At 38.7% G+C, this 23352-nt stretch overlaps 1 protein-coding gene across 1 annotated transcript in view; it reads left to right on the plus strand.

Annotated features, from left to right (window-relative positions):
- Positions 1-5316: 5316 nt before the first annotated feature.
- LOC131154583 (alpha-crystallin domain-containing protein 22.3) overlaps positions 5317-23352 on the plus strand; it is a 29249-nt gene continuing 11213 nt past the window's right edge. Inside the window, exon 1 of the mRNA XM_058107452.1 lies at positions 5317-5622. Within this exon, the coding sequence (XP_057963435.1) occupies positions 5606-5622 (17 nt within the window). The 5' untranslated portion in view covers positions 5317-5605. The remainder of the gene's footprint in view (positions 5623-23352) is intronic.

The following is a 23352-nucleotide window of genomic DNA, read 5'->3' on the forward strand; positions in this document are numbered from 1 at the left end:
GAATATCAAAATCAAGATGTATGATGGTGTGGTAAGGACATTATGTGATGTAAGACGTGTACTTGATCTACGAAAGAATGTGATTTCATTGGGTACTTTTGATTGTAACGGGGATAGTTATAAGTCTAAAAGTGGGATAATGAAGGTGTGCTACCACAGTTGTAGGTGGAGTTGCAGCTACAAATTCTGAGTCAAGTAATACTATTATGTGTAAAACAACTACACACAAAACAGAGGGTATTGTTTGGGAACCGGTGAGGGTAGCATCACGAGTTGGACATATGTACCTTGTGAGTTTATCACGAAAGGTCTAGGGGTACTTTATGCAGCACAAGTTGGAGATGTTTTCCAGGTTTAACTTGTGGCTAAGGTGGAAAACCAGACCATGAGAAAGATCCTCATGTCAGACATTGGAACTAAGTACGTTGGTGTTCAAGAAGTTTTGCGAGCAGCATCTTAGGTTATTTGCAAGGCTTGCAAGGAACTTTTTGGTAAAGCCAGTGAGTATGATGTGTTTCTCGATTAACTGATCACCAAGGGTATGACTAGATGGGAAAGTTGTTGTAGAGGTTTGGACAAGTTATGCGGTAGACGACTATGACTTGAAAGAATTTGGAGGTCCAACCATGCACATTTCTAGTGAGGTGAGATCTAATTTTGTTGCATAGTCTAGATGGTACATCTTTTTGGCATATCAAAAAGAGGGGTTCAAGCTTTAGGATCCAACGACAAACAAGGTGGCACTCAGTGGAGACATGATTTTTATGATAAAGCCATGGTGCTGCGTACTCAAGTAGATGAAGAGAAATAGGTGCCAGAAAGTTGCAGCAGCATTGAGCATGTGATGCAGGTGGAGTTACAAACTTAAGGCAGAGATGACATCATTCATATTGCATAGAGTTCTAGCTCGGGAGACCAACAAGATCATAATGGGCCCAGGTGCACTATGAAGGCACTACCCAAGTATGAGTTTGGTGATCGGATGTCTTATGCATTCATTACTACTAGTAAGGTTCCTACTATTTTTCAAGATATGGTGCGTAGCAAAGGGAAGAATAGATGGATAAGTGCTATGGTGGAGGATATGAAGTTACTGCATAAGAATCAGATGTGGAAATTTGTAGAGCTTCCAGAGGGGAAGAAGGTGATAGGATGCAAGTGGGTAGTTTTATGTTGTTTTACGTTGCTAACTTGTTAATGGTTGGGAAGAATTTGATTGAGGTTAATTAGTCAGAAACTCTGTTGAGAAAGGAGTTTGACATTAAAGTTTTGGGTGCGGACAAGAAGATTCTTTGGTTGGAGATTCGAAAGGATAAAATTGCATGGAGATTGGGATTATCTTAGGGTGGCTTTGTGGACGGAACTGTAGGGAGATTGTGGTTATCTCAGGGTGGTTTTATGAAGAAGGTGTTGGAGATGTTGAGCATAGTTAATGCAAAACTGGTCACTGGTACATCGTTTGCGAATTAATGTAAATTGTCTACCACTTAGTACCTAAGGACGTACGATGATATTTGGGATATGTCAAAGGTCTCCTATGCCAGTGTAGTCGGATGTATCAGCAAGGAATAAAGTGATTCGTTAGTTGTGAGATTTGTGGATGTATACTACGCAGGGGACTTGAATGATAAAAGATCTTTAATAAGGTATGCGTTTACTATTGAAGGAAGACCTATTTATTGGAAGTCCAGGGTACAGTATGTGATTCCATTTTAAACAACTAAGTCGAAGTACATGGCAGTGGCTGAGGCTGGCAAGGTAGGATTGTGGTTTACAAGATTGGTCAAGGAGCTGGGTATTCAGTTAGGTGGAGTTTCTTTTACCACGAACAAGTTCAAGCATCATTTGGACTTGGTTAACATCTCCAGGTGCTAGATAGGAGGCGGTCCCAATCTACTGTCCTAGGTGGAGCAGCGAGTCATGCTTTCATATTTCTCTTGAGTGGTGAATATTCGCCAATGTGGAGATTATTGGAGATGTGGCTCATATTGAGTGGAACGCAAGCACTGAGAAAACATGGTGAAGCAAAGAACAAGAAAGGAGGCTACAAGAAGATTGTTGGAGATGTTGCTCATATTGCCAAGAAATGCTCATTTTTTGGGTAAATTTCCTAATCATGATTTGCATCTCATGAAGCCTTATGGTCTGTACCACCTTTTCTCTTATAAATAGTGCCTCTCCTTTCCACTTTTTCTCTATACTTAGAAGGGAAGCCTTCATTAGAGGTATGTTTCCTTACTCCTTCCTTAATGATTTCACCAACGTCTCTAGTATGTTTTCTCTTCAAAATATGATATGCTTCTTTTTTGTGGTGATAACATCCTTTAAGTTGATATATTTATGGGCCTGTGCTATTAGCTCTCCCACATCAGCTAGGGGTTTCTTCCCTATGGAATTTAGGAAGTCACAAGGTTGCTGAGTCATTGTCAAGGCGACTACTATTACTCCATGGTTCATATTTCCGATCTCTAAAGTTGCATTGATAAAATTGCACATGAACTCTTTCAGTGTCTTTTTCTCTTCTTAAACAAGGCTCATAAGGTGGGTTAACGTCTTCACCATTTTCAGGCTATTGATGAAATGCACCACAAACTATTGCTCCATCTCTAAGAAAGACTCAACCGAGTTGGACTTCTATGTGTGGTACCATGCTCTAACATTTTCCTTTAGGGTTGCTGCAAATGCTCATCACATAATGGCATCAGGCATACCTTGCAATTACATCAACATTATGAAGGTGTTGAGATGATCTAGGGGATTTAACGACCCATCATATCCTTCTATGTTGGGCATCTTGAATTTTCCTGGGTAGAGGCTTCTTCATTATTTCCTCAGTAAAGGGGGGATCAACAAATCTAGCTAAGGTTTCCCCTATTAAGGGTTGACTGTGAACTTCTTTTACAAGCTTTTCCAATTAATCATTTTTCTTGAATTTTTCTTCAAATTCTTGGGATAGTTGCTCATTAATACCCACACTATTGGCTCATTCTAGTTTCTTTTTAAATCTAAAATTTTTAATATAATTTCATGTGGTACCACTGCCTTACCCTTAGGTGTCGTTTCTACTTGAACAGCCCCTGGGTCATATACTATAATTTTTTTTTCTATTGTAAGATCATGTTAAACACGTCTTCCATCTCCCTTTAGAAGGTTAGAAATTGGTCCAAACGCACATTTTTTGGCAAATTGTTTACTGATGGAGAGTGAACCGACTGGGGCGATTAATTTCTAGCAATAGGTTCAAACTTGGAATTATGTGATGTAGCCATAATTTAGTTTTAGAAAGAAGTCATTTCAAGTTTCCCATAGACGACACCAACTGTTGCAGTCAAAACTTATCTCGAAGAATTTCGATCAATCACAGCTTTAATCACCTGCCAATAATAAAAGGAAAATGACTTAGGGGACCCAAAGTATACTTCGGAGAGTCATTCCGATGCCTAAATTAGGGAATTTAGAAGGATTATATGATCGCAATGGTAAAGGAGTGAGTGAGAATGAGATAAGATGAGATGACTTACCTTCCTTAGGGGGTCCTTTTATATGCATTTGGGATACCTCCCTATTAATTTTCCTACTTATAGATTGTCGGGGTCACATTTTGGAGATGTTACTAGGGAGTAAAAATTAGTGTGCTAACCCCTTGCTTTAGTTCAAAGGCATTACCTCCTTTTCATGGATCCCTTGATTTCTTTTCATATTTTGATCTTACATAAGTTAATGCTAAATTTAATGTCGGGTCTCGTTTAGGTTATGTCTGTTACTAGTGCTTTCTGTACAATACTTATAGTACAAACTCCATTACCTCATGGTCAATGAATTATGATGAAGACACAAAACACAAACTAAAAGAAAAATAAATTTTTGGGTTCATCTTTAACGTTCTGGAGATTTTTTCCTCACCAAAAAAATAGCAATTATAACAACTTATCTAAATGATGGTGTCATCTTTGTGCACCTCCTCAGAATATGCACCATTACTTAAATGGTGATTATCTTTTATCAAATACTAACTAAAAAAATGTCTTTTTTTTTTTTTTGGGTATTGTGATTGCTACAAAATGTATAAAGGATTCATTGGTTTTAATGTTCTTCCTTTACCCCTAGCAAGTCAACAATAGGGTTTATCAGTTTTCATTGTCACATTCTGTAACCTTCATGTGATGCTCCCTCTAATTATGACAATAATACCAATACTCGAATCTGTAGTGACCATACTTTTTTTTTTTTATAATTATGGTAATGAACTTAGAATTTATCTAACTTTTGGATTGTGTGTGTGTGTGTGTGTTTCTCCCTATTTTGTTGAATCATTGATTTCTTTTGGACGATTTCAATGTTTTTGAGACTCATTCTATTGTTTTCTTCTACCTAATTGACTTTGCAAGGCTTCTTCTAAATTAACATATAATTTTTTTTTATTCAATTGTTATTCATAGGCTTGTGATGACACTAACAATATAAGACTTTGATAATTACTCAAAAATATGTTGTCACTGTAAAGTAAGTAATAATATGAAAAATTTTATGATCCATAACAAGGAATAGACAATGAATATTTATTCTTAATTTTCACTATTGGAATGACATTCCTAGGGGACAAAATTCAAATGTAGGTTGCAACCTTCACGACTTTAGCTTCATAAATTACAATAGTATAGAACTCTTTGCAATTTATACTCTAGGTATTTTTCACGCCTCACAACTTCACGATTCTAGTTCCTTCACATAGATAGGCATGGCAACATGGGGATGGGGAATAGGAAAGGAGAAAAGGTGGTCTAGGGTTTGCCTTTTGCTTTACAAAAATACAAAATCATTTTTTTGAGTTAAAATAAATTATGTAAGTCAGTAAAACTAAAAAATAATGCTAAATAAATGACTAAACAAAGAATAAGAAAGTAAACAAAGACCAAAAACTTTAAAACCCAAAAATAGGGTTTTGAAATGGCGGGGGCTACATTGGGCTTAATAATACTAATTACATTCTAAACATTTTCATAACCAAATGTCTATATTTTTATTACAAATCTACCTCATGACCACCACAATCACACAAACTTTGCAAGACCCTCGATAATTTAAGCATCTCAAATCTACTTGAAAACAAAAAACAACATGACGGCCATGCGTTGCGCTGATATCCCGGACTCCAAATTAACGCAATGATAAATTATTAAATTATATGAATAATTATTAATATGGTTATTAAATAAATTAAATAATTCCAGGTTGGCAAAGTCGCTGGAACATTTGTGTGCAAATCTTTGTGGGTCCTTTTAACGACTGCATTTTCAAATTTAACTCCCTTCTGTATTTGGATTTCGTTGGCACTAGACACTAGGCATAAGGAGAAGAATCCCAGTGGTCACGGAATAGCGCTGTCACCACTCAACGTTTAACACGTGGCAGACTGTCCAAATTTACACGCATTTAAGGCGGGACTACGGTGCTCCCGGCGCATTCAATCCTTTCTCGCCATCGCTTTAAACTCCTTGTTCGTCGGGCCACACTGAGTGCCTCAGTCCTTCAGCCCGAAAAATTCGCACTTCCGGTCTCCTCGACGCTGCAATTCGTGTCCGTACGCTTTCCGGGCTACTCTCCGATGGCTCCTCCAGGAAGGTGAGCTCTATCTAACCCCCTAAGTCGTCGTTTTTTCGTGGAGATGATAGTGGTTGCTTGGGTTTTATTTGTCGATGATTCAGGGCTTATCATTTTTCCCCAATCTTCTTCTTAATTTTTTGTTGGGTTCTGATGGAAACATGCGTGTTGAACTATTTAGGGGTTCTGATTTTGAACCTGCATTTTTGTTTGCTTAGGTTGTAGTCTGATTCCCATTGAATGCTATGCTTGAAGAGTTATTGACTTGTTTGTTGTAGTTTGGAGGCAAATTTTTGACAAGAAGAAAATACCCACAAATTAGATTGTAGAGTTGGAACTTAGAAAGGCTTTGATTCTTCTTTTTGTCGTATTTAAGAGGATCAAACGACGAGGTTGTGTAATTGGAGTAATGGGGCTCGAGGACGTTTCTTTTTGCTGGTTAATATGTAGATGATAAGAGTAAGCCTGTGCATTGTGTGCGCAGGAAAATGAATTTACTTGTTAGTTGGTCAATTTGAGACAAGTTTTTGACTACGAGAAAATACCGGCAAACTAGATTTTTGAGTTGGAGCTCAGAAAGGCTTTGATTATGCTTTTTAGCATATTCATGAGGTTCAAGCAACGAGGTTGTAGATTTGGAGTACTGGAGCTCAGGGAAGTTTTTTCTGGTTAATATGCAGATGATAGAATAAGCCTGTGTGTTGCGTGAGCAGGAAGATTAATTGTTTTGTTAGTTGTTAGTTTGAGGACAGTTTTTTTACTGCAAGAAAATACCCACTAACTAGATTTTTGAGTTGGAGCTCAGAAAGGCTTTGATTCTGTTTTTTAGCCTATTTAAGAGGATCAAACAGTGAGGTTGTGGATTTGGAGTACTGGAGCTCAGGGAGGTTTCTTTTTGCTGGTTAATATGTAGCTGAATCAGATGATAGACTTAACTGGTGCATTGTGCGAGCAGGAAGATTAATTGATTTGTTGGTTGTTAGTTTGAAGACACATTTTTTCACTAGAAGAAAATACCCACAAACTAGATTACAGAGTTGGATCTTGGAAAGGCTCAGATTCTGATTTTTCACATATTCAAGAGGGTCAAACAATTATGTTGTGGATTTGGAGTAATGGAGCTCTGGGGGTTTTCTTTTTTCTGGTTAATATGTGTAGATGATAGAGTAAGCGTACGCATTGTGTGAGCAGGAAGATTAGTTGAATTAGTTTCTTCATTAATTTCTATCCATTTGTCAAATTTGTGTCTGTTACTCGCAGGTCTTTGAAATTTGAATTTTTGAGTTCCAAATCAATGTAGTAATCTTGAGGATTTCATCCGACAGGGGAGATTCTGAATTTTGATTTTGATTAATCAAGAAAGATGGCAAGTTCCTGGCAGATGCTGTTGAGTTCTAAACTGTTAAGAAAAATTGTTCATCTCAGTATTGATACATTGAAGCCTAATGGCTCACTGCATTGTGAGTAGAGATCATAAAAAAATTGAGGAAATACTTGGTGATTGTTCAAACATGCATTGGAGCATGTAGTTCAGAAATGTTTGTGTGATAAACTTCCATGACACTATTTGGGTAAAATGTTAGGATATAAATCAAGCAATAAATAGATGCATTCTCTTGGTGAATACCCTTCGATACCAGAACTTTACTTTCTAGATTGTTACTTAAAATAATTATTCAAATTCTGATCATAGAAAAATTTTCATATCATACAGAGTTCCCACTTTAATGCCCTTCCAAAAGCTCTTTAGAAGCAGTCTAATTGTTCTCCTCTGTGAAATGGTATCAAGGGTGTTTTTGTAAAATGTTTGACATATTCTATAGGCATAGAGAACTATAAATATGATATCTCAAGCACAGGGACTAAGGATTTCCCTTCCGTTCAGAGACAACTTGTCATAGAAATCTATCAAGAAGGTTATTTAATGCATGCATTGGTGAATGAGAATGAGGAGGGTGGATGAAATGGATGGGATATGGAACAGAAAATAAAAATAATTGGAGGAAAGAGAAATTGAGGGAATAAACATTGCTTTATCATTTTTTTTTAATGAAAAAACATGAGCTTGTCCAGTGGATGATCTCTTGACTCCCCATAGGAAGGGTCAGGATTTTACCCGTCTTAGGGTATGTGCATGTTTGGTGTTGAGATATGTGGGTACTTATGGAGTTTATTTAAGTTAGATCAAAATTATTCTTAAAACCTGACAATTTTTGCAGGTTGCCTTGTGTACTGTATAATTTTCTCCTACCAAATGCAATATCTCTTATCAGGCCTTCAGGCATACACATCCTCTCTCCCCTCAATGAGGAGATTCTGCATCTGGATTATAGTCATTTGAAATTAGTTTAAATGAAATTGAAGATGGGGTTTGGACAGCAGAATGAGGAAGAGATACAGTAAATTGCACCAGCAATTCCAAACAGCTAGTAATTAGGGTGGCCAATATATGCCCTAGGGCAGACTTAGGAATGAGAAAGAGAGTTCTACTATGAAAAGGAACAGCCTCCATCAGCTATTCTAACAACATTGAATCATTTTGGAACATTCTTGGATCTCTCATTGCAGGGAGGCAGCAGTGTCATTGAGCTTAGGACCTCAAACTCAAAGGAGGTTGACCTGAAAAAGCTCTTGTTTGGAGCCATAAAGGGTGGGGATTATGCCCAGCAGAGGAAAGAGGCAAGAGTGTCCAGACAGCTTTTGGGGCTCAAAGACTTGTGAACGTGTTTAACATGAATGGCTCACTTTCCTTGATTATGTTTCTCTTGCAGAAGGAAGCAGAGCTTGTCTTGAATAGGCACTTGGTATGTGATGGAATTAATTTAATGTAGGACTGGTGGCACCCAATGCTTGGAACTTACAGGGAAGGCCTCAAATGGTAAGAGATTTGACCCACGTACTGGTTCTCGAATCCAAGTTATCTTCTAGAAGATAGGAGAGTCGTGTGGTGGCTTCTTTCCAATGGATGTCTCCAAATTAAAAGTTAAGTTGTGGTTCAAATTCTTCTCTACTGGGTGAATGATACCTCTTTTTGCATTTCTTACGATTTTTTCTGTGTGGCAGACCCATTCTGGCAGAAGTAGAGATTCATTGGAGGAGTTGGTGTGGCTGGTGGTAGCGCCAACTTTCTGTGTCAAAATCAAGAAGCAGGAGGGAGATAAAGGAGCACTTGGGTACAATTGCCAATGGGGGAGTACAGGGAGGGATTGATGGAGATCATTGCATACATGCATCTGTCTGATGCAAATGTTCGACAGATGTAATTTATACTTAGATTATATTTCAGCTCTATTTAGTTGTGGGTTTTTGGTGGCTTTACACTTGTTTTTAGACACTGTTGACGATTATTAAACCCTAGTTTCTCTTCCCTATATTATCTTTTCTCCCCTGCTCTTTTCTTCTCTCCATTGTGCTATGTCAAGTGACATCAGAGCAAAAGCCTGACTTTGTTTTTTTTCCTTTTCATCTCGTTCTTTCTGATTGAAACTTCCCTTTCCCTTTGTGATCATTGTTCGCAAGTTCACAATTACAAATTTGGATAAAAAAGGGATTCCAGTACAGAAAAAGTGACAGTTCAGTGTGAAAAAGAAGTTAACAGTTTGATTTGTTCGCCCTTGCCACTATCCATCATTTTCTTGCCACCTAGCTACCTTGCTGGCATCACCATTGATCCACCCAATTTACCATCTACAGCTGCTGTTCTATCAGGACTGTCAAATGATGTGCCAATCACTTTGCCACCTTTTGTGGAAATTGCATGAAACCTAGTATCATCTCTGCTCATCGATAGGGTAGTTTAGTGTTCTATTGGTTAGTAGACTTACATTGTCTTCAGGTCTGATTTCAAAATGACTATTCAGTTTCTAACCTTTTCCTTTTAACAGTCAGTGTTGTTCCAAACACCTCTTTATCTTCTCAACCACCATGGTTTGCAAGCTGTTTTTAAATTGCTTTCACTAGTTGCTTCCCCTCTGCATTTACATTAGTTGCTTTTAATCCTTAATTCCTTTCTGTTCCTCTGTACCCCTTTGGCATACACAACACGTCTAAGCCTACACCCTTTTTGAAATGTCCCATAATCCTTCCAACAAGGCCAACGACGGCACCCATGATCCCCATCGAGCCTCACCTCAGTGTTTGTCTTTAAAAATAATATGCTCACCCTCAAGGTGACCATCTTATGAAATGCAATCAAACAATTTCAAACGCTCTTGAATAGAATGTAGCCTGTGACTGGAAAAAAAACTAAAAAAAGAAGCACTTGGATTTTGAGAGTGAGGCACCTGTGTCATCTAGCCACTTGTTTGTTCCCGCTTATCATGTTGTCACATTCAATTGAGTTTGTTGCTCACCAACCTGGGATTTTGGGCTCTGTTTGATCATTAGGCTCTATTAGAGCATTTTGCCTACATGGGCTATTCCCCCATTGGGCAACCTTCCCACCTTGAGATTCATTGAGCACATCTTGATATGAGATGAGTATGTTTACGATGTTGAGTTTGGTCTTGATAGGAATCATGGGCATCCTTGATTTGACTTTGACCAGGATAGGTACCTAGACATCCTCATGCTATTTATGATTTATTGACGTCACTCAGTGAGTGAATGCTAATTTTGCTACCTTTGATGATTGGATTCAAATACCTTTAGCAATTGGGTCGTCCAATTGAAGGATTACTCTCATTTTTTCAGATGTTTGATGTCCATACTCCATAGTGTTGTATTTACTAGCATGAAATTAGTCAAGGGTACCAAGAGTTTTGGCGAAAGGTGGTGCGAAAGGTGGTGTGCAATAGGGAGTCCTATGGTTTATCCCCAACCAACATATGGACTAAGAGACCTAAACAACAAACAACAACAATAACAAGCCTTAAGTCCCACCAAGTGGGGATGGCTATATGGATCCTTTTCAATTCACTCGATAAGGGCATAAGACAGAGACCTATAGGGGAAATATATTTCCTTGTTTCCATGGTAATAATATGCATAAACAACATATGAATGTGTGTTAGTCAATTTCCTGTTTTTCCAAGTATATATATTGTTTTGAGGACTATACCACGAGGTCTGGCTTGGGGGAAGAATAGGTCTTTGTGAGCTGGTTCCTTAACGGGCTGATGTCAGGTGTTCAATGTTAGGTTTATCTTTTTTCAGCCTTGTACATTGGAAGATGCCTGTTATAAGGCTTATGGTATTGAGGAGTTTAGTTGCCACTATGTTCAAGGTGAGACTCTATCATGTTTGGATAGTATCCAACTTCCATATTGGCTGTAGTTCCATAGCATTCCATATTCTAGGGCTTCTTATTTCTTGTGTCAGCAACAATTAGTTCAGAAGGTTCTATTGGTTGTGATAGGGAGTTGGTTTCCTCCCTCCTACATTGGGTTGAGAGGATTGGGCGTTGTGTGTTACAATTGTCACTAGTAGGGCCTTCTCATGGCTCACTGTCCTTATAGAGCCTTAGCCTTGGAATACAATTACTTATGTTGTAGACAGAGAGGAGATTGTATAGGTTCATTCTTTTGCTAATCACATCACATTAGACATGGAGAATGGGGATCTGAGTATCGGGGATGAAAACTTGTATGTCATGTAGTGCATTTTCTCTACAGATACAGAGGAGGATGATTGGAAGCATACAAGTATCATTCAGACTATTCTTAAGTGTCAAGGACAGGCTTTGTTTGATCATTATCGATGAAAATAGTACTCCGAATATTGTATCTTCTACCTTAGGAGTTCTAATCATAAGCTTGAATCCCGCCCTTGCCCTCAAGGGTTGCTTGCATCACCAATATGGCAAGACCTCTTTTCTTGTTACTCAGAGATACCCTATTCAAATGAGCAGTTACCCCAAGGATATTTGATTCGTAGTTCATCCTATGCATGTAGCCCTTGTCTTGTTAGATTGCCTATATGGATTTGTGACAGGGCTATGGAGCACATGGGCAAAAGAACACCTACTGATTTAGGTTCCAAGGAAAGACATTCACCTTTAATCCTGTGAAACCTAGAACCATGGCTCTCAAGTCTCCGAATGGCCAGCTTCTCTGCCTCAACCTACTCCTTTAGCTGGGTCTAGGCTCGAGCACATTCCATTCAACTTTTGCTTCATTCCAAGTTTGGGAAGTTTATTCTCAAGTTGGCTTTGGTGTTCAAGTATTTATCTTTGGTGTACATCGACCCTATGCTAGCTATTACCTGTTATTAGTTGAGTTTCAGGATGTTCGGCCTGATGACCTACTCGATGGTTACCCTTTGTGCTACTTTCAGCATGCTATTGACTTGATACCTGGCTTTCCTTACCTAAATTGCTCTAGTGTAGGATGGACCATATATTAGCAAAGATAGGTGGTGAAACTACTTGATAGGGGTCTATTAGGGAGAGTAATAGCCCTTGTGTTGTCCCTACTACCCGTTAACTCCTACGAAGGATGGGTGCTGGATTATGTCTATCAATTTACTTTCTGTCAATAAAATCCTCATTAAATATAGGTTTCCATCAACACTGTGTTGGCCATGTTCATGGAATCCTATGATGGAAAAGATAATTTGTGTCCAGTCTCAATGCTTCCCCCCCCCCCCCCCCCCCCCCCCCCAAAAAAAAAAAGAAAAAAAAGTGGAGCCAGGGACATTAGAGACAATCAGCCAATCAGTCTTCTAGCTAGTTTTTGCAAAGGTCATCATCTCCAAATCACTGATCAGGAAAATTTCTAGAATATTCCTTTTACTAGAAATGTGGCAGATTGGGAACTTCATGCACTCTCTGACTTTTACAGTATTTTCTATAAATTCCTTTACTGAAACATCTCCAATGAACCAAAATGGACTTTGGAAAAAATGATGTTTTAACTGTTAAATCTTTCTACCAGAAGCTCTCATCAATGAGAACAAATTGCCACAACTCCCCTTTTATTCACATTTGGAGGATAGCTGCCCCTTTGAAGGTTGCCTTCTTTGTTTGGGAGTCTGCACATGGAAATATTTTAACCCTTAACAACATGCAAAAAAGAGGGCTTACAATCACAAATAGGTGTTTTCTTTGTATGGCTGATGCAGAATCAATCAATTACATTCTTCTCCACTGCCACCCCTGGACAAGGAACTTGTGGAATTTGCAGTGGGTTTTGGCAAATTCAGTTGGAGAGGAGGTTTGGGCTTGGAAAGGCATCAGAGCCACCAAGGAGAAGCAAAAGGCTTTGAGCCTCATCTCTCTCACCATCTTTTGGTGTGCTTGGAAAGATAGAAATCAGAGGGCCTTCAAAGATACAATTAGTATGCTTCAGACTTGCAGAGGCCAGTGGATTGCTGTTGTTTCCATCTGGCTTAGTGGGCAAATTGTTAATGATCATAATGTAATCTTTGATGTTTGTGACACTCTACAGAGTAGTTGATGTTTTGTACCACGGACTGGTATCCCCTTGATGCCTTGCTAATATAAATTTCTCTTTGTTGATCAAAGGGCAGCCCGGTGCACAAAGCTCCCGCATATGCGGGGTCTGGGGAAGGGGTGGACCGCAATGGATCTATAGTACACAGCCGTACCTTGCATTTTTGCAAGAGGCTGTCTCCATGCCTTGAACCTGTGACCTCCAGGTCACACAGCAACAACCTTACCTTGGCGCCTAAACTACTTGCAAAAGTCATTGGCAATATGATGAAAAAAGTCATTGGGAATGTTGCTGGCTGAAATCAGCATGCCTTTGTGGAGGATGGCCAAATGCTTGACACATTTCTATTGATCAGTGAAGCTTTTGATTTCCAAATCCCGATTGAAAGACAAATTCTAGATGTGATCTGCAATCTTGATAATGAGAAAGCATTTGGCCTTGTAAACTGGCCTTTCCTTTTATATACCCTTTAAAAGATGAGCCCCAGGCAAAGTTAGAGTTCGTGGATGGAAACGGCAAAGGTTATGATTTCTGAGTCCTGGTGGATTTCTCTAGGATTTTTGCTTCCAGTAGAGGCTTAAGATGAGGAGATCTTCTGTCCACTTTGCTCTTCATTTTAGTGCTTGAGATGCTCAATAACATGTGAAAGGCTGAAAGTCTGAAACTCATGGGCTTAATCAAAGGCTTTGAAACAGAGAACTCCAGAGGGGAATTGATATGCATTTCTTATATCTTTTGTCTGCAAATGACGCAATCATTTGTGATGCTGCTGAAGAACAAATCCTTTGCCTCATATGCATTCTTTTCGCATTCAAAGTTGTGTGAGGTATGAGAATGAATCTAGGGAACAGCTGTCTCATACTAGTGGGGAGTGGAGTCGACAAGCTGAGATTAGTTGAGGTGCTAGGATGTGGAGTTATCACTTCCTCCCAATTATCTTGGGCTTCCTAGGTGCCAAATTTAAAGAGAAAAAAAATCTGGGTTCCATTGATTGAAAATTGTGAAAGGAACTGATGGGATGAAAGGTCTGCTGATTCTGAAAAGGAGGTAAGCTACATTTTGATGTCCAGCCTTCTAATTTATTTTATGCCCATATTTCTCATTCCTGCCTTGATTGCTAAGAGACTGGAGAGCATCCAAAGGAGATTCCTGTGGGGTAGAGGTAAAGCTTTCATATTCAATCAATCAGATGGGGGATTGTCAAACCCCTATTTGACATGGGAGGGCTTGATGTGCTGGATCTGTGTCTCATGAACAGGTGACTTCTCGCAAAATGGTTACATAGGTACCTGAAGGGCAGAGCTAGCTTCTGTAGGGCAGTTCTGAAGGCCAAACTGGTTAGATGTCAAAGCAAGCATCCCCGTAGTGCAGAATTTAGAAATATGTAAGTTCGGTAAATTTTCTTAAAGACAACATTTGAAGTAGGCGAGGAGAATGCAGTTGCTTTCTGGAATGGCTAATGTTGTGGGAGCACAGCCCTTAGAAATCAGTTACCCGGTTTTTTCAGACTGGCTGCAAGTAAAGAAGTCACTGTCATATGCTACTGTGGAAGAGAAGACAACCAGATCATATGGGTTTTTTACTTGAGAAGAAATTTCAGAACAGAGACTTGAAAGAATTCCTATACCTTTTAAATGTTAGTAAACTAGTGGGATGAAAAGGAGGGAGGAATCAGATTGGTTCATGCTGAAAAAGTGGATTTTCTGTCAATTTTATTACTTTTGATTTCGAAAAGAGAAAGGAGAAACAAGGGCAGCAAACTCTGCTTGGAGTGCCCTATGGAAAATAAGGTTCCTACCATGATTTCCATCTTCACTTGATAAGTAGTCTACCTGGTATAGGATTCTTTCTATTGACAACTTTATGAGATGGCTATTTTGTACAGCTAACAGATGCCTATATGTGCAAAGAACAGGAAGAGAGAGTTAACCATCTTCTCTTGCACTGCTAATTGGTAAAGTTGCTGTGCTCTCTAGGAAAGAAACGAGTGGCAGCAGAAAAGATTGAGCAGGAGTGGGAGTCCTGGAGAGGTGCAGATAGCAGGAAAAAAGAATCAGAGTTTTATTATGCTACACCTCTGAGAGTTTTGTGGATTATCAAGGTGGGAGATTGCCAGTGCCTTTGAAGGGAGGAGAACTTTATTGAAAGATTGAAATGGAGGTGGTTAGTGTCTTACAATTGTGCACAGGTTTTGTTTTTCCTGTTCAGTTTTTGTGATTAACAAACTATTTTATCTAACTGTTAGAGGGTGACTCCATCTTGGAGTTCTTTTCACTTCCTCTGGTTTTAGTACAATTATCTAACGCCTATAATTTTTTTTCCTCTTACCCATGCTACTATATGATAATTAGGAATTTCCATGTCTGACTAGTTTAGTAGTTTGACAAGGAACTTTCAAATTTCCCATTGACATGTAAAATGTTGCATAAACATCCTAACAAAAACAGTACAACTGCACAAGCCCATAGAAGAAAGGAAAAGAAAGGAAGGAAAAGACAGAAGAAAATGAATAGGCAGGGTAAATTATGGATAAGCTCATAAAACTGAAGACAACAAAACTTAAAATTCTTTTGGAGAAAAATCCTATTTTAGCTTGTTTAGGAGGAAACTAGATAGTAATATGGTAACATACTGCATTCGTCTTCAATGGAAATGATTCCTTTTGATTTGATTTTACTTTTTTTAGTTTTGATTTGACATAAAGTTAACAAAGTGTATATCCTAAACTGCATGGCTTCTCACCTTCCTCACCAACCTCCAATGAAAAAAGGAACGATGCTGTTTTGATGCTGCTTGTGTTCATGATTGATTGCTTACAATCTTGTATCAGTTGCTTGTTGGCTTCTGATTGGTGTCTGGTGACTCAATTTCCTGTTCTCCTGCACTTGCATCTAATTTCTGCCAGCCATAATGCCATGTAGCTGAGTTGTTATTTTATTCCTTTTATTTCCTTTGGTGTGTGTGGTTCCTGCTGTTTTTCCTGTGCAGTCCTGGCTGGTACTGGCATGTGCTGAATTATGGTGTATTGGGGGTTGTTCTGATGGCCTCTACAGAAATTCTGCCCTGCTACCATTTACGTGCAAATCACAGCCACCAAACTGACTGGATCCTCCAATTTCTTGTTGTGGTCTCAAGTAGTTTGAATGCATACTAATGTAAAAGGGAAGTCCAAGCACTTGCTAGTTGCTGCATTCTCCACAATCTCAAGATTCGAAGGATTACAAGGACTGGATTGAAGAGAATGATACACTGCTTGTGTGTTTGTGAAATAACATGGAGTCACGATTTGCTGCAAATGTGATGATAGAACGACTGAAGCAGTGTGGGATGATTTTTGTGAAAGATTATCATAAGATAAAAATGAAACCCATGTTTTTGAACTGTATGAGAAGTTTTTCAAATTTGACCAAGAATAGGTCCATTGGTGAGTATTGTAGCACTCTGAGGGGTATGTGGAGGAACTCAATATCTACCAACTATATAGTTCCAAGAATGAGATGATTAAGAGGCAGCAAGCAGAGTTCTTAGCTGCCAAGTTTCTTTTTGGGCTGAGTCTTGAACTTCAACCCATCTTTGAATAGATTTTTGTTGGTGAATCTATACCATCCACGAATGAAGCATATGCTAGAATCCAACAGATCATCAAGGTGGCCTTCTGTCCTTTTCTCTAGCTTCTTTTGGTGATAGTTCAGCCATGGTTGGCACTAGATCTAATTGTGGCAAGGGAAGTATTGGAGGCCAAGGTTTCGAAGGCAGTTGTGGCAAAAGTAGTGTATCAAGACAAGGAGTTCTTTGTGTCAATTATTGTGTTTGCTCACATTGTGGCAAGGAAAACCATATGTTTGATGGTCATTGGGTTCTCCATGGGAAACCTACTTGGGCCAATGGGTCTTTTGGCAAGGGTGATTCTACATATGACCCTTCAATTGCATCTGGCTACACAACTGAGGAGTTGAGAGTTCATCATCTATGTGTTCTAAGAGGAGGATAAAAATCATGTCCGCATAATTCAGCAACTCTAGACTTAGTCTTCTACATCGAGTCCATTTAGGTATGGCCATATTTCTTGCTTTTTCATCATTCTCCCATTAGGTTATTAATTTTGCTGCCTCCTTCCATATCATAGATAGCCTTAATTTATTTCAACCCTTGTAACCCACTATTTTACACTATTGCTTACTCTTGATGATCAGTTAAAATAGTATCTGGTTGTGGCAATATTCTTTCATTTTTGTCCTTTCCTTTTTCATCTGTATTATGTGTGCCTAAATTTTCCATGAACTTCTTATTTGGTAATCAATTAACTAAATCTCATATTTGCTTCATAATCTTCTTTCTTTCTCAGTGTTACTTGGGATCTCCAAATGAAGCATATTGGTGGAGGGCTTGAGAATGGTGGCCCATAGGGATGGTAGATCTAGTTCTTGTCATAAAACTCACGATGCTTTTTTAGATAAGTGGCACACAGTCATTTGGATTTTGGATCATCTTGCCCTTCAAAAACTGCAAAAAGTCTTTAACATCTTCAAGGCTTCTCATTTTGAGCGTTCTGGTATTTTGGAAGCACATTAGGACTTCTTTTCCAACTAAAGTTGAGTCTTATAGTAAATCCTTGTCCTCTCTTATTCATTTAGATATTTTGGGTCCATGTAAAGTCAAAATTTGTCTAGTCATTGATATTTTGTCCTTTGTGGATGATTTTTTGCATATGACCTCGATCTATTTGTTCAAAAATAGGTATGAATTTATTAATTTATTCGCTTAATTCTACTAGGAAATAAAAGCGTAGTTTGGCATTGGTATTCAAATTTTTCGATCAAATAATGTACTTGAATTTATTCAAAATGAGATTCAATCTCTCTCTTGGCCAAAGGGATTATCCACTAGATATCGTGTGTGCATGCACCTCAGCAATCGAGTATCTAAATTGGAAAATAGACATGATACAGCTTGGTCTCTACTCTTTTAAATGCATGTTCCTAAAACGTTTTGGATTGATGTTCTCCTTTCAGGGTGTTTTCTGTTAAGCAGGACGCCCCTCTAGCATTCTAGGGGACAAATCCTTTCTCCACTATGTACCCTTAGCACCCATGTTCGTTGTTGTGCATCCTGTCTTTGGTGCGTACTCTTCATTCTTGTTCACTGGCATCAACTATGTTAGTGTTGATGTCAACTTTTTTAAGAGGACACCTTATTTCTCCATGGCTAGTTGCCTTTTAGTGTCTTGCCTCAAGGCTCTGGAGAGTGGATATCCATCCTACCATAAATTAGAATTGCCAATTGCTCTTCAAAAAGGTTCCTAAACTACTTAGCAGTCCTTAGTTGCTTATCTTATTGGCGATTCTGCATACAAATAATAAATTTTCAAGTAGTCTTTAATTACACATGCATTTGATCATATTTACAATAAAGAAGGACGATGTTCAATGCATGATCTAAAAACATATCTGCCTGCAGCACCAATACTAGGTAATTTATGGTTAGGGTTTTTGGCAAGTCTATGGATCGAGATCTCAGTTCTTCACCTTTTTATTTGTACATGTTTTTCGCTTGTCTCTTTCCTCTATTTCTAATCCCTTATGGCATTTTAAAGCACTAGCCAACCAAGCTTGCAATGAATATAGAAATGGATGCCTTGACTACTCAAAAGGACTTGCTGGATTTTCCTTTTAATAAGGAGTTGGTCAAGTGTCATTGGGTTTACACTGCCAAATATCTTCTTGATGGCTCTCTATTGAATAACTTAACGCTTGATATGGTGACCTTCTCTCTTGTTGCTCAACTAGATTTTGTCTTTTTATTTATTTTGTTGGAAGTTAATCTTTATTGGCCCCTATAGCAGTGGGATGTGAAGACCATCTTATAGTATGGAGATTTGCATGAAGAAGTGGTGGAGCAACTTACTAGGTATGTTGCTTTGTAGGGAGTGGCATGGCATGTAGGTTGAGGCTATTTATGGTCTTAAGTAGTCTCCTTGAGCTTGATTTGAAAATTTTATTATGGGTGATTTTGCATTTGGTTTTTTCTAGTGCCACTTTGGTCATTCAGCCTGGTTCATAAAAGGAGACAAGTGTGGTGCCTTTTTGGTGGGTTATGTTGATAATATCATCACCATTGCATCGACTGAAGTGAGATTGTAGATGTCAAGCAGTGACTTCAAGAAAATTTCACACCAAAGATTTGGGTACTTTGCACTACTTTATCGGCATTTAGATTGTATAGTGTAAGAAAGGTTGAACTCATCTAAGAAAAAATATACTTTGGGCTTGTTAAGTGAATTTGGTATGTTGGTATCTAACTGAGTTGATACTCCAATAGATCCTAACAGGTAGTTGTATAGGAATGTTGGACCATTGAAGATAAATGTAGGTATAGGCAGTTGGCAAGTTGATCGACTTGATTGTTATTGGATGTGGCATATCATTTGGTGTGTGGATCGGTTTAGTTTATGGAAAAATCCAAGCAGCAACACTTAGACGTAGTTTGTAGGACTCTTTGGTGTCTCGAGAGCTCTCCTGGTAGGTGGTTGATATATAATAGAAATTATGTGATTGTGGGATACTTTGATGCAAATTGTGCTGTGTTTGTTGAAGATTGAAGGCCTACTATTTGTTAATGCACAGATGTGAGTGGTAATCATGCTACCTTGCGTAGTAAGAGACAACGTATCTTTGCACGATCTAGTGTTGAAGCACTTGTGTGGCTGAAGTCTCTACTGTTTTATTTATCAGCAAAAAGAAAATATATTAGCAAGGCATCAAGGGGATGCCAACTTGTGGTATAAAACATCAACCACTCTAAAGAGTGACACAAACATCAAGGATTACAAAATGATCATTAATAAATTTCCTACTATGCCAGCTGGATACAGCAGTAATTAATTGGGCTTTTCAGGTCTGAAACAAAGTAGAAAAATCTTTGAAGGCTCTCTTATTTCTTTTCAAGCACACCAAATGATGGCGAGAGGGATGAGGTTCAAAGCCTTTCGCTTCTACTTTGTGGCTCTTTTGCCTTTCCAAGCCCAAGTCTCCCTCCAACTGAATTTGCCATAACCCACTGCTGCCCAACCATGGCAAGAGCCAAATTCCACAAGTTCCTTGTCCAGGGGCAGTGGAGAAGAATATGGTTGACTGATTCTGCATTAGGGATACATAGAAACCATGACTGTAAGCCCTCATTTCCGCAGATTGTCAAGGGTTAAAATATTTCCATATACGAATTCCCAAGCAAAAAAGGCAGGCCTTTGAAGGGGCTGCTGTCATCCAAATGTGAATCCAAGGGAGTTATTGAGATTTGTTCCCAATGTTGAGAGCTTCTTATATAAAGATTTAACAATGAAAACGCCATTTTTGCTCAAAGCTCATTTTTGCTTGTTGGGGATGTTTTAGTGATGGAATTTGTACAGAAATCTGTATAAGTTAGAGAGTGTGTGAAGTTCCCAATCTGCCACATTCCTTGTAAAAGGAATGCCCTAGAAAATTCCCAGATTAGTGATTTGTTAATGATGACTGATAAGGGCATTTCTGTCACAAGCCAAGTTGTAGATGGAAGGAAATGCAACTCTAAGATTATGATTTTCATGCCACACATCATGCCAAAAAAATGCATTGGCCCCATTCCCCACTTGAAATGTCACAAATTGGAAAAACTCATCCCATCCTTTATTGATGAATTTCCATACTTGCACTCCATAGGGACCTCTTCTATTGTGAGTTGTCCAATCAATATGTTCAAGCCCATATTTAGAAACAATAATATGCCACCAAAGGTAGTCTTTCTTCTTCATGAACCTCCTTAACCACTTCACAAGGAGGGCTTTATTGAAGGTGAGGAGGGGGATTTTCACCCCAAACCTCCCGAACAAATGGGCTGTTTGACCACTCCCCATCTAACAAATGGGTTGAAGTCTCTAATATTAGAGGCGTGTTTATTGATAATGAAGCCTATATATTTTGTGATAATCTAGTTGTCATTTAAATTCACGATAGGACAAAGAATATTGAAATTAACCCTTATTTTTGTGAGGGACGCTAGTGAAGATTGTTACAAGGACTCCGTTTGGACCGTTGCTCTTCTTACAACTTTTTTCTTTTTTGGTTAATAGGAAGTCTTCCATTGTTCTAAGGGGGACAAGTTCCCTTCTTTATTGTGCATCAAAAAACTTCCATGTTTTATGTTGTGCCTCATGTCTTTGGGTGCACATGTTTTGTTCATGCTCCGCATATGAATCTGAGCAAGTTCTCTCATTATGTTGTTAAATGTGTCTTTGTTGACTACTTGAGAACTCTAAAAGGATATAGATGCTATGATCCCTACATTTGCAAGAAATATGTTAGTGCTTTTTGTGAGGGGACACCTTCTTTTCTCCAGTGTTGGGTCTTCATTGGATGAATATAGTGTTGAGTCCATCAATCATTTCTAGCTCCCCTCTTGTGCATTAATCCTCCTACCCTTTCCCTTATCCCTTTAGAGAAAAAACTTATGATCTTCCTCTTAATTAATTATTGACCCAAAGAAACAATTGAGGGTTTATAAACAACAGAAAGCAGGCACAGATATCACAACCACTATGCAGCCGCCTCTTTTGCCTTCCATTATTTTGACTTCTAGTTCTAGAGATCCATCCGCTCGGGGGAAATGGGATTTGGTGGATCTTCCTCCTAGTAGGGACTTGGTTAGGTGTCGTTGGGTTTACACCATCAAATATCTTCCTAACGACTTTATTGAATGGTTAAGGCTTGATTGGTTGCCAAGGGGTACACTTAATCATATGGTATTGATTATTTTGAGACCTTTTTTCTGCTGCTAGACTAAATTCAGTTTGTGTATTGATGTCATTGGTAGTTAATTTTTTTGACCCTTATACCAATTGGATGTGAAGAGTGCCTTAAAGGGGAGCTTAGGCGCAACGGTAAAGTTGTCGCTGTGTAACTTGGAGAAGGTCACGGGTTCGAGGCGTGGAAACAGTCTCTTGCAAAAATGTAAGGTAAGGTTGTGTACTATAGACCCATTGTGGTTTGCCCCTTCCCCAGACCTCGCATACGCTGGAGCTTTGTGCACCGGGCTGCCTTTATGTGAAGATGCCTTCTTGTACGGCGATTTCCAGGAGGAAGTACACACAGAGCAACCTTTTGGTTATGTTGCTTAGGGAGAGGATGGTAAGGTATAAAGGTCACGTAGGGCCATTTATGGTCTTAAGCAATCTCCTCGAGCTTGGTTTGACAAATTTAGTGAGGTGGGCTCCGCATTTGGTTTCATTTGGTGTTATTATGATAATTTGGTCTTTGTTCGCCAAAACAAGATAGGTATGGTGCTTCTAGTAGTTTATGTTGATGACATCATCATCATTAGTAATGACCAAAGTGGATGTGGATGTCAAGCAGTGGCTTTTTCAAGCAAAATTTCAAATCAAGGACTTGGTCCTATGCGTTACTTTCTTGGTATTGAGATTGTACAGTGTAACAAAGGTTTGAATCTATCTCAACGAAAATATACCTTGGACTTCCTAAGTGAGAATGGTATGTTGGGAGCTAAAGTGGTTTATACTCCTACGGATCCCAATGTAAAGTTTTGTTGTTGGACCTGACTTTGAAGATAAATGTTGATATAGGCAGTTGGCTGGCAAGTTGTTCTACTGGACTATCAACCTGACAAATCCTTTTTTGTAGGGGGTGGTGAGGCAATTTATGGAAAATTCCAAACAACCATACCGAGATGTTGTTTATAGGATTCTAAGGTATCTCGAAGGCTCTCCTTGTAGAGGTTTGATATATGAATGTTCAGAAACTTTGAGATTATGGGATACTAAGCAGATTGGGGTGGCTCGGTTGATGATTAAAGGTCTACTACTAGATATTGTACATTTTTGGGATGTAATCTTGTTACTTGGCGTAGCAAGAAGCAAACTACTATAGCTAGATCTAGTGCTGAAGCAGAATATTGAGCTGTGGCTCATACTATGAGAGAGCTTATGTGGTTGAAGAGTCTTATATCTTAGAGATGGGATTTTTGGTCAAGAAGCTCTTAGATATGTTCTGCGATAATCAAGCTGCCATTTATATTGCTAGCAACCCAATATTTCATGAGAGGACAAAGCACATTGAAGTTGGCTGTTAGTTTGTGAGGGATGTTGTTTTGAAGAAGGTTGTAAGGACTTCATTTGTGAAATTTGTGGATTAGTCAGGAGATGCTTTCCCAAAGGCTACTTAAGCTTGCCTTGTCTAGTGGTCGTAACAAGCTGGGCTTAGGTGATATTTACACTCTAGCTTGAGGGGGAGTGTTAGATGAGATAGGTTTTTTTTGTAATTATGTGGTGTGAGTAGCGTTATTTTTTTTCTTTCAAGCTTTTTTATTATTAATA

This window comes from Malania oleifera, chromosome 4 (assembly GCF_029873635.1).
Source record: "Malania oleifera isolate guangnan ecotype guangnan chromosome 4, ASM2987363v1, whole genome shotgun sequence".
NCBI classification, from domain to species: Eukaryota; Viridiplantae; Streptophyta; class Magnoliopsida; order Santalales; family Ximeniaceae; genus Malania; species Malania oleifera.